This window comes from Lynx canadensis, chromosome B2 (assembly GCF_007474595.2).
Source record: "Lynx canadensis isolate LIC74 chromosome B2, mLynCan4.pri.v2, whole genome shotgun sequence".
NCBI classification, from domain to species: domain Eukaryota; kingdom Metazoa; phylum Chordata; class Mammalia; order Carnivora; family Felidae; genus Lynx; species Lynx canadensis.
The window spans coordinates 37686486-37699181 of record NC_044307.1 but is presented as its reverse complement, the minus strand read 5'-3'; the positions used below and the strand labels follow the sequence as shown (position 1 = coordinate 37699181).

At 40.5% G+C, this 12696-nt stretch overlaps 1 protein-coding gene across 1 annotated transcript in view; it reads right to left on the bottom strand.

Moving 5' to 3' along the window:
* DNAH8 (dynein axonemal heavy chain 8) overlaps nt 1-12696 on the bottom strand; it is a 310125-nt gene that overhangs the window by 103245 nt on the left and 194184 nt on the right. The window contains 6 exon segments of the mRNA XM_030314553.1: nt 555-710; nt 2913-3084; nt 4617-4744; nt 6203-6340; nt 10700-10915; nt 11435-11602. Coding sequence (XP_030170413.1) covers nt 555-710; nt 2913-3084; nt 4617-4744; nt 6203-6340; nt 10700-10915; nt 11435-11602 — 978 coding nt within the window.

Genomic DNA, 12696 nt, shown 5'->3' with positions numbered 1-12696 from the left:
TTAAGCAAAAATATGGAGCCAGGAGACTCCGAACCCTGGGTACACTGTCTGGGAAACGGTGAATAGTCTATATTGGTAGTTAAATCAAAATATTGACAGTAAATCTGAGATGCTGGAATCCTGCCCTTGTTTACCTCTACCTTATAATTAACACCTTATTAGACCCCAAGTCCAAAACTGGACTCTAGGATGGTGTGGAGAACCAAGTGCCTGAGCTAGGTTGGTGCAAATAGCCTTACACCGAGGAGCCAGGAGTTCTATTTTTACTGCTTCCCTGTAAGCCCAAGCCCAAAGCCCCGAATAAAAGCCATATCCAACACAGACGAAGGCAACAGAACCAGGAAAGGGACAGAGAGAAGAGAACATCATGAGAGAAACCAAAAGGAAAAATAATCCAAGCTCTTGCCCTAAACCACTGTTATAAAACTCAAGGGTGTAAATTAACAAGCAGTTGTCACAGAGATGACAACTTTATGACTGACAGATTCAGCTGAAATTTCAGGGGAAATTTCATGATTTTAAGATTGCTTTCCCATACACCAAGCAGCACATACCTGCAAGTCATTTTCTCTTTCCTTTGATTTAATCCAAGTTTTGCCTTGAGTTTGTGGGTCAATGAGGAGTGGGTATCTGGTGGCCTTTGTCACAATGATGCCATTCTGAATGGAGAGGTCATCTCCTGGTAATCCCTGCAGCCCCCACTCCCCAATCTAAATAACAAGAAATGGATATGGCCAGTCAGAGGAGAACAAGAATGCTTTCATTATTAATTAAGAGTGCCACAATATTAAAATAATTTAATATTAGAATATATTTTTTTTCCATTGAGACCATGCAATGGGTACCTAGAAAAAAACTCAAACTTGTAAATATGAACCAAATAACATTCACCTAAAAAAATAAATTTATAACCTAACAAATCCTTCTCTAATAACCCAAGACCAGGGTTTAGTCCTTTATGTGATATATCTTCAAACTTATGAGGAAATATTACAAAATCTATGAATTTTTGAAGCATTGTTGTTCAACATGCAGAGAACATAGGGGCTCAAAATACAGTAAGACTAGGTGGATGGTGGAGTTGGTGGAGATGATGAAATATTGACATGTCAGGAAAGATAAGCACCAGGGGTTAAACCTCAGAAAACTCCCCTTCCTGCCCTTTGGCTTTGTTTACATGGGGGGCAGGATTTGTATAGCTGGAGGCAGAGAATTTATGACAGATAAGGTATTATATTCGCAGGTGCTCATCAGTGATCTAAATATATATATTTCCGGGGCACTTGGGTGGCTCATTTGATTAAGCATGGGACTCTTGATTTCGGCTCAGGTCATGATCTCGCCATTCATGAGATTGAGCCCTGTGTCAGGCTCTGAGCTGACAGTGCGGAGCCTGCTTGGGATTCTCTCTCCTTCTCTGCCCTTCCCCACTTGCTCTCTCTCAAATAAATAAATGCATAAACATTTAAAATATATATATATATATACATGTATATATATATATATTTCCTGGGGTGCTTGGCTGGCTCAGTCAGAAGAGTGTGTGACTCTTGATCTCGGGGTCATGAGTTTGAGCCCCACGTTGGGGGTAGAGATTACTTTTAAATTAATTAGTTAATTAATTAACAAACAAACTTAAAAAAAATATATTTCCTTTCCGAATTACAAGGGAATTGCCAGCCTGCCTCCATGCCGTCAGTAAGATCACCTGGGATCCAAAGAAGCAACCAGCTTCCACCTTCATTAAATTATCCTAACAGCCCCCAAAGGTCATAATTAATATCCTGGCCTGCTTTGCCTCATCAGTGTCCGTTGCACCTTTAGTACATTATCTAGTCCCTGTAACAACCAGTTGAACATTGTTTGAATTGGAAAAGATTAATTTTTTTAACTTTTAAATGCAGATAACATGAAACTAATAGCATGACTTCCCTCAGGAAACAGCCACTGGGGAACATATTTACAGATCAGAAAGCAGCTCATGAATACAAATTGGCTGGAAAGCACTTAATGCCATAGGAGCTCTGCAAGATAGACTTAAAATTGACAGTGGCATCGAATTCCCAGCAAGGAAGGCTAGTGCAGCGGGATGTGCCATCACTCAGTGATACCACAAAGGGCTGTTGTGCTATGCTGTTGGACACTATGAAAAGATGGTTAATCATCGGAAGAAGGTTAATACCAGTACTTACGGCCTAGCTAATGCCTATAATCACCTAAAATGTTTGAAAGAGAGTGTGACTTAAGAGGAGTGGTGTAAATAATGGAAAGTTATAAGAAGAACTCAATATTACCAAGCTTATAATTCATGAAGGATCTTTTTTTTTTTTTTGGAAGATTTTATTTTTTTATGCAATCTACCCCCAATGTGGGGTTCGAACTCAAGACCCTGAGCTCAAGAGGTCTTCCACTGACTGAGACAGCCAGGCGCCTCCACAAATGATCTTTTAGTTCACAGGAGTGCAATTGAAAATATTTTAAAAGCAAGATTTCTTTTTTTTTTTTTCAACGTTTATTTGTTTATTTGGGACAGAGAGAGACAGAGCATGAACGGGGGAGGGGCAGAGAGAGAGGGAGACACAGAATCGGAAACAGGCTCCAGGCTCTGAGCCATCAGCCCAGAGCCTGACGCGGGGCTCGAACTCCCGGACCGCGAGATCGTGACCTGGCTGAAGTCGGACGCTTAACCGACTGCGCCACCCAGGCGCCCCTAAAAGCAAGATTTCTTAAACAGAAAGGAACTTTTATACCAAAAAAAAAGGTGGTTGTTTTTTTCAGTAACTCTTAAGCATTTTCAAAACAATCTTTTCAATTAAATGAAAAAAAAAAAAAGGGAAAAACTTAGGTGTACCTTGATTTCTTACTAAATAAGACTGAAAATCAAATAGTACTATAAGGAAAGTGACACTTACGGTTGGCGGATCCACCAACATTGAAATAAGATTCAGGTTTTCGGTGAAAGGAATCTTCCGAGCTCTCAGCTCTATCTCCCACTGATCTTTAAGCAAATAGTTCCTAAATATCTGATTGAAAGGACCAAGGTAGGAAAGGAATCCAGTGCACAGAAGAATGTCACCTACAAGTCTGTTAGGAAACGAGACAAAGTGAGTACCTGACACATGCGAGCTCTCCCATTAAGGGGCATGAAAGGCCACGTACTAGTCCATGTTACAGGCAAAATCCTTCTCTGCTTCCTGCTTAACACTTCGAAACCAGACATGGAGAGACCATGCAAGAGGGAGCCCCCAAACCCAAATGCGGGTAGGAGGGGCCACATTTGGTGTAGACCAAGGACCAAGAGAGAAACTGCTTCCTTGAAGCCTGCAGGTCCAGAGCCCTGATGCCGAGGGAAAAAAAAGCATCCTTTTCCCATGCCTTGGTCCTGTTCAGATTCAGTCTTAATAAAATTATTTTCTTCTCCCTGTCCTGTTCCCCCTCTGTTCCTCCCACTTCTTGCCATTCTCTACTCCTCTCTCATTCCCCTCTCTTCCACTTTTCTGAGGACACCAGCAGACACGAGCACAAGTCTGCCTTGTATTTAATTTTTTTTTTTTTTAAACGTTTATTTATTTTTAGGACAGCGAGAGACAGAGCATGAACGGGGGAGGGGCAGAGAGAGAGGGAGACACAGAATCGGAAACAGGCTCCAGGCTCTGAGCCATCAGCCCAGAGCCCGACGCGGGGCTCGAACTCACGGACCGCGAGATCGTGACCTGGCTGAAGTCGGACGCTTAACCGACTGCGCCACCCAGGCGCCCCGAGTCTGCCTTGTATTTAGAGCAAACCACTGATCCACACGTTCAAAGTCACTGAGATTAGGGGCGCCTGGGTGGCGCAGTCGGTTAAGCGTCTGACTTCAGCCAGGTCACGATCTCGCGGTCCGTGAGTTCGAGCCCCGCGTCGGGCTCTGGGCTGATGGCTCAGAGCCTGGAGCCTGTTTCCGATTCTGTGTCTCCCTCTCTCTCTGCCCCTCCCCCGTTCATGCTCTGTCTCTCGCTGTCCCAAAAATAAATAAACGTTGAAAAAAAAAATTAAAAAAAAAAAAAAAAGAAAAAAAAAGTCACTGAGATTAAGAGTATAGAACTGGACAACATATGTAGATGGTTCTGGAAAAGCCAAACAGTATCAGAAGAACTCTTGTACTAAAACCCCACACTGCTGAACCAAAATTGAGATTAAACGTGTTTCACAAACGTTTCATCCCTCTTTGTTTTACTGACAGTGCGTGACTTAAGCTGTGAGATTCAGAAATGGTTGGTAGGGAGATGAGGGAGTGAAGCATTTCACTGGGGAGATATATTTTCTCTAATGTCACAAAGAGGTGGTGTTTGGAGTGATGATTAAGAAGGAAAGCAATTCGGGGCGCCTGGGTGGCGCAGTCGGTTAAGCGTCCGACTTCAGCCAGGTCACGATCTCGCAGTGCGTGAGTTCGAGCCCCGCATCAGGCTCTGGGCTGATGGCTCGGAGCCTGGAGCCTGTTTCCGATTCTGTGTCTCCCTCTCTCTCTGCCCCTCCCCCGTTCATGCTCTGTCTCTCTCTGTCCCAAAAATAAATAAACGTTGGGAAAAAAAAAAAAAAAGAAGGAAAGCAATTATAGCAAAGGCCAAAGTTTATACCTGTTAATCTGGGCTTTGAACTCTTTGCTTTGCTGGGTCCATCGGACCTTTTCTCCACTCAGCCCATCGATGAGAGTGGAAGCTGCCTGCATCTTTTTCCGGCACATATCTGCATCATTTAGCAAATCCTGGATTCAGAAAGGGAGAGTGTCTCAAAGAACTTCCTTAAGTGCTTAATCAAACATTCACTGTATTCACACATAAACACATATGAGGGAATTTCCTAATTTGCAAAATAAATATAATCTGAAAAAGCAATATGAGTGAAGCTTTACATGTTAAATTCTGGTAATTACTTCATCATATAGTTATTTTATCTTGCGAAATTTCAAGGAAAGCGATTTTGTAAGAGAGACTCCGAATCACATAAATTAATACAGTATTTCTATTCAGTGATTTCAAAACACAATCAGATCAATACAATACACCATTTTAAGTCTTGGATTTGATAATTCTGAGTTCTTGGAAGTTTACAAAGTGTTTTTACTTTTCCTCAGAAAAACTCTACACAACAGTGATGTGCTGCAGCCAGCTTTTATCAACTCAGAAGAGCCAATTATGACATTTCCAGAAAACTTGGATGGTGTTGAACACATCGTATGATTTCATTTATATGTGGCATTTGAGAAACAGATGAACATAGGGGAAGGGAAGGAAAAAATAAGATAAAAACAGAGAGAGAGACAAACCGAAAAAGACTCTTAAATACAGAGAACAAAACTGAGGGTTGCTGGAGGGGAGGTGGGGGGGGGGAATGGGTTAAATGGATGACGCACATTAAGGAAGGCACTTGTTGGGATGAGCACTGGGTGTCATATGTAACAGATGAATCACTGGGTTCTACTGAAACCAAAACCACACTGTATGTTAACCAACTTGAAATTAAATTTTAAAAAAGAAAAAATATATATAAGCTTACAATTAAGCTATATTAAAAGCAAAGGTAACAAGTAATAAAAACCCATCACCTCCTTATTATTTGCTACATTTTTGCCTTATCTATGTGCTTCAGGTCAAGTCAGCACTGCACCTGCATGGTGGTATGTAGTAGGGCTCAGTATGTAACAGTGCTAAACATGTAACAGTACAGTATATGAGAGTGTGCTGCTGTGCACCTGTTTCCAAACATGTGTTCACTGTCAGCACATCAGTAGCTTAAAACTGGCAGTGGTGGGAGTATCTATGCCACAGAAATCAGCAAACAGTGCAGATCAGGGCTTTCTTTTTCCTGGGGCCCCTGTCCCATGAGGTCGTTAGGGTCCCCATCTGACAGATAAAGCTCCATCAGTTGCCTCCAGCTGCGTAGTGAATAAGTTTCTGCACCGAATCTCAAACCCAATTTTCTAACCTCCAAATCAGTCCCCTTAGGGTATGACATCGCAGCTTACTCTTACCGAAAATGATGATTAAAAACACAAAAAAAACTTTAAAGTGTCAAAATCAAAACAGGTAGCCATAGCCAGTGAAGGGCAGTCAGGTAAATACTTTTTTTTTGGTCATAAACATGTGCCTCATTTACAAATACAACACATACTTGTGTAAAATTTTGATACTTTGTTTCCATAATTTTGTATACTTAATCTCACCATTTTCTCATTCATCGCTGCATCAAATTTTGCTTGTACTTTATCCAGCTCGGCTTGTTTCTCATCCAGCAGTTCCTGTGCCTTCCCCAGCTCAGCATTGGCGACTGCTAGGCGGCCTTCCTGCTTGGCCAGGTTAGCCTTACAAGGAAGAAGAGGTAATTGTATGGACTTGTATTAGGTCTGCCCAATATTTGTGTTTTTTTTTTTTTGTTTTGTTTCTTTACGATTTTTTTAATTTAATTTATTTTTGAGAGACAAAGAAAGTGCACATGAGCGGGGGAGGGACAGAGACAGAGAGGAACACAGGAACTGAAAGCGGGCTCTGTGCTGACAGCAGAGAGCCTGATGCGGGGCTCGAACTCATGATCCGAGATCATGACTTGAGCCAAAGTCGACGCCTAACCAACTGAGCCACCCAGGCGCCTCTGTTTATGGTTTTAATTGGTAAATAATAACATGAATTACACAATTTTTGCCCAAGATGGTATGTTGAGGTCATCTGTTTCTGTGTGTTCAGCTGGAGTGTTGGAGATATTTCACTAAAGTTCTATTTTTTCTTCTAATTGTTCATGTTTGATACAGAAAACATGAAAAATGCAGCAATGTATAGAAAGGAGAAAAGAGGGGCGCCTGGGTGGCGCAGTCGGTTGAGCGTCCGACTTCAGCCAGGTCACGATCTCGTGGTCCGTGGGTTCGAGCCCCGCGTCGGGCTCTGGGCTGATGGCTCAGAGCCTGGAGCCTGTTTCCGATTCTGTGTCTCCCTCTCTCTCTCTGCCCCTCCCCCGTTCATGCTCTGTCTCTCTCTGTCCCAAAAATAAATAAACGTTAAAAAAAAAAAAAAAAAGGAGAATAGAAATTACCCATGATTTTACCCAGAGATAGTCTGTGAGTATTGTGTTAAAAAGGTGATAACTGGCATTTTCTAGTTTTTTTCTTTGTCACTCAATATGGTGTAATCATTTCTCCTTAAACATGTCCTTAAACACTTTTTCATAGACATTAGCAATATGGCTGCATAAAATCACACTATTTTGATGTATCATAATTTATTTAACCTTTGCCCTATTTTTGACATCCCCTCCCACCATTTTAAATTATTATAAATAATGTTATTGGGCATGTGAGCATTTTGGGTTGTTCCTTTCGTAAAGACATTTTGAAATGAAATTACTGTAATGGTAGAGTTTCATCTTTTTCTACATCCTACAGCACCGAGTGAGAATTATATGTTTCTTAGAACTTTAAAAGAATCAATAAAGGGGCGCCTGGGTGGCGCAGTCGGTTAAGCGTCCGACTTCAGCCAGGTCACGATCTCGCGGTCCGTGAGTTTGAGCCCCGCGTCAGGGTCTGGGCTGATGGCTCGGAGCCTGGAGCCTGTTTCCGATTCTGTGTCTCCCTCTCTCTCTGCCCCTCCCCCGTTCATGCTCTGTCTCTCTCTGTCCCAAAAATAAATAAACGTTGAAAAAAAAAAATTAAAAAAAAAAAAAAAGAATCAATAAAATAATATAGCCCTAAAGCCTTCTGAGGTAGAAGCTTTTTGATAACATTCTCATTTTCTTTCCCAACGTTTAATTTATCTAAATTTAGCCCTTTTTCACAGGAAATATTAATTTAATTACTATTAATATTATTAAATTGAAAGTTTCTCATGTATTTACATATAACTGTTTAAAATTATTTAAATCTATGCATCTGTGAGTATATGTATTTTCTTCTGGATTATATTTTCCAACAACATGTATCTTATATTTTGTTTCTGCAAAGCACCAATTATTTAATTCTGCTACTGTTCTCTATTTTTTAATGTTTATTTATTTTTGAAGGAGAGAGAGAGACAGAGTGTGAGCTGGGGAGGGGCAGAGAGAGAGGGAGACACAGAAGCCAAAGCAGGCTCCAGGCTCTGAGCTGTCAGCACAGATCCCAACATGAGATCATGACCTGAGCTGAAGTCGGACGCTTAACCAACTGAGCCACCCAGGCGCCCCTACTTTTCTCTAACTTTTAATGTTTTTTGTTTTTTTTTTTTTTGGTTCTATTCCACTTTCCTTAAGTTTTGTGTGTATGTATATTTATAAGCAAGTATGTTCTGGAGTGTTTAGTTTCTTTAATTAATTTAAGAGCTAAGAAAGTGCCATTGGGCCACATAACAAAAGCTTTGGTAACTAGCTTTTTGTCATCATTTTCTAAAAAGAAGTGGCTGGATTTTTTTTTTTTTTTAATTTTTTTTTTCCAACGTTTATTTATTTTTGGGACAGAGAGAGACAGAGCATGAACGGGGGAGGGGCAGAGAGAGAGGGAGACACAGAATCGGAAACAGGCTCCAGGCTCTGAGCCATCAGCCCAGAGCCCGACGCGGGGCTCGAACTCACGGACTGCGAGATCGTGACCTGGCTGAAGTCGGACGCTTAACCGACTGCGCCACCCAGGCGCCCCTTTTTTTTTTTTTTTTTTTAATGAAAACTGTGTAATCTTATTGTTTATAATCAGAGAATGAGGCCTTGACAATTTCTGCTTTTGGGAACTGAATCAAGGTCTTCTTTTAGCATTGAATATGATCAACTTTTGTAAATGTTTCTTGGTCACTAGAAATAACTTCATATTCTTTGTTCATATTCAAGAAAGTTCAATGTAGCTATTCAACCTTAAAAATGATAAAGTGTAAAATCTCTATATAATTACTAGTTTATGGCTGCAAAAGACTGGCTACGTAATTTGCAGGGCCCAGTACAAAATTAAAATGTGGGGCCTCTTGTTAAATAATTATTAAGAACTTCAAGAGGGTGACAGTAGCCATTAAGCCAAGCACGAACCCTTCTAAACACAGAGTCCGGTGTGCACAGATCACACACTCATAAAACCAGCCTTCTGCACAATCTCAAATTGCAATACTACCTGTGTTAATATCCACTTAAAATATGAATGCATTTTGCTTTTTGTAATTTGATAACATCTTACTTATTACAAAAAGCGTTAATTATAATTAAGTCTCACTGTAGATCACAATTGTTAGTAAAAATTAATTCTGTTCTTATAAGTGCATTTTTTCTTAAATTCTACATCCCTTGGTATCTTTTTGTTGGAGTAGATTGTTACATTTTCTCATCATTTCCCTTTATTAAAACTTTATTTTTTTAAAAAAATGTTTGTTTATTTTTGAGGAAGAGAAAGTGCAAGCAGGGGAGGAGCAGAGAGAGAAGGGGATAGAGGATCCAAAGTCGGCTCCGAGCTGACATCAGTGAGCCCGATGCAGGGATTGAACTCACAAACCATGAGATCATGACCTGAGCCACCTAGTTATTTTCAACTTCTTTTCTATTTTTCTCAAAGTTACCTATGCGCACAGTTTTAAAAGACAGCCATCTTCAGGGCCGCCTGGGTGGCTCAGTCAGTTAAGCGTCCAACTCTTGATTTCAGCTCAGGTCATGATCTCACAGTTTCATGAGTTCGAGCCCTGCATGTGGCTCTGAGCTGGCAGTGCAGAGCCTGCTTGGGATTCTCTCTCTCTCTCTCTCTCTCTCTCTCTCTCCTTCTCTATCTGCCCCTCCCCTGATCTCGCTGTCTCCATCTCTCTCAAAATAAATAAACTAAAAAAAAAAAAAAAAAGGCAGCCATTTTTATAAGGCTTACTATGAAAACCCACAACACCCTGCCCACCTGCTCATCATTTTCCATTCCACAGAGCAACCACTTTCCCCTCTTTTAGCTTTATGGTGGGGGTGGGGTGGGAGGTTAATATGTATCTGGGTGGTGTATTTTATGAATCCTTCGCACTCTTGAGAATGTCATTCTGTTCCCTCTGACCTGAAGAACAGGTTGCCCTTGTATACATGGAGTGCGTGTGTGTGTGTGTGTGTGTGTGTGTGTGTGTATTTGCCACTCAGTACTTAAACTGCATCCTTAAGAATGTCTTTTTGTTCCCTTATACATGAAGGGCAGCTTGACCAGTTATTGAATTCTTGGACCACAGCAATTTCCTCAATACTCTGCATATATCTCCCCATTACATTCTAATATTTAGGGTTGTGGGAAATCTGCAACATCCTGATTTCTCTTCTTTTGTGAGCGATCTTTGTTCCCCCCACCCTCCCCCTCTTTTTAAATTTCAAATATTTTTGGGTGTTGACCTTAATTTCTATAAACTTTGTTTGGAAACTAGTAATCAAATTCTATCTCCAAACCTAATCTCTTTAAACTTTAAAGAAATGGCAAGTTTTCTTTTATGACAGCTTAATTATTACTTGCGCTGAATTCATTTCCTGCTTTAAGTTAACAAGCTGGCTTTGATTTCTTGTCTGTGATGCCCAGAAACACATAACAGATGTAAAGAAAATGAGAAACCACAAGAAGACATGAAGAAAAGAGGAAACATTTAGCAAAATGGCGACATAGATCTTTATTAGTCAAAATGCTGCTTTGCTTTGTCTTCTCATAGCAGTAATACTGATGACTGATTTTTACTGAACACTGATTTTCTAGGAGGCAGAGGGAAACTCTTACCTTCAGAGGCAACACCTCTCTGTTGACACCATAAAATGTGGCCATAGCAAGGGTCCAGGACAGCAGGCCAGCCACATTCCCACAGACTTTTTTGGCATTTTCCAGAGAATAATCATCCATGTTAAAATATGGCTGCAGCAACTCAACAGTCTCTTCATTTATAGTATCCTTGGGAAACTGCTGAAGGCTCCACAGGAACCCTGTTGCACTCATTAACTGAAAAATAGTAGCACAACCTGTACGTTCTGGGAGAAAATCAATGCTTTCTTCCTGAGTTAGTATATATTTCAAAACTGAAGTTTCTTCCAAAGAAGTAACAACCGACACCCTCTTAAACATACAAATCAAGATTGACAGCAGTCGACCTAAATCCGTAAACTGCAAATTGTCTTCCCATTACCACGGTAAAAGAGTAAGGAAGAAAAGATATGTGAGCTTCCCGTCCAGTGGGTGCATCTGAATGTCACCAACCACGGAAGCTCCCTTTCAGAGACTCAGTTGGGTTGACATCAAGACCGTGCCAGTGCTAGCCTCGGGTTCTGGACACTTTTTATGAAAAGAAGGCATTTGGCTTTAAAATCTTTCCCCACTTATACTTTAGGGGGTGCAGTTTAAGATAAACTCTTCATTACACAATTATCAATTACTGCCTGCCAGCTTGTCTGGTCTATATTGAATGTCCTGGACTGGGGACACCTGATGAATCTCATTGGTCTTGCAAAGATTTTTACTTACTTTTAATGACTCTCCCCAGGATGGCTTGCAGCAAGGTTTTTCTGGATCCATAGTGACAGGGTCAATTTTCTTTTGAAATAGTAGCAGAACACAGTCCATGATTCTCATAATAAGATGCGGGGGCTTTGCAAGTTTCCTGACTGTGGCAATATCATTTGGTTTGATAGTCTGTATTTGGGATTAGGAAATCAACGTATTTTTTGTTGAACAGTATTAATAATCACACAGGAATCTAATGCTTTTAAATAACAAAAGTAGAAAGCTTTAAAATGTATGTTCTCCCCATCCCCTGACCTTATCCCTTTAAGGGTTTATATCCCAAAATTTTTGCATAATGGCTCTTCCATTGTTATCTTGGGATTCCCGTTTGTTTTTATTCTTTTTTCTCCTGTTGCCCTCAAATAATTGCTGTAGAATATCCCTACCATTTATTACCCACCACCCCAGACCTCTGTGAGCAACACGCCTCATTGATGGGTAACATTTAGATAACTTGCATCTTCAAAGCACATACTCTATGTGTGGATATTAAAAAAGAGAAGGAAGGCTCTGAATATCAGAAACCTAACCTTGTCTTTGTTCTAAGGGCTGCCCTATCTATCCAAGGGGAAGAAATTCAAAGGAGAAAAGAGAAGTTATTATAACATATGGCTTATAAAAATACTTTTCAAAGTTTCTATCTGTGAGCTGGATTTAAAATATTACCTGATATTCAAGGCAAGAAGGATTGGAACATAACATGACCAATAAAATCGCCTAAGAATCATTTGTTCAGTGATTTCTCTGTCTTGTAGGTTACTGTAGGATTCTTAAAGGGAGTGGGGGGTCGAGAATGTGTCCTGATCTTTGCCACAATTTTATTAAATGATTATCATAAATCTATTCATTCAACAAATACAGGCATTCTCCCATTTAAAAAGAAAGAAAGAAAGAAAAATAACCTTGTCCTCATAATCTTTGGAGGAAAAGAAAGAAAGTATAATCACCCTAAACTAGGATTATCATCGTGATAGAAGCAGAGAGGTGACAGGAAAAACAAAGGAGAGCCAGAAGAGTCGAACACTTTCTAGAAGGGATGAGCCTCGTCCTGGAGAATGCCCCTTATTAGGCAATGTAAGTTAGGAAAAGCATTTCTGGCAGAGAAAGAGACATTTAAACAGACCACGATTCTTCCAGAAGCCTACGGATGTTTCTGCATGGCTGGACCATACCGTGTATAGACAAAGAATGACAGAAGAATTCAAGGGGTAGACAGGAGCCAG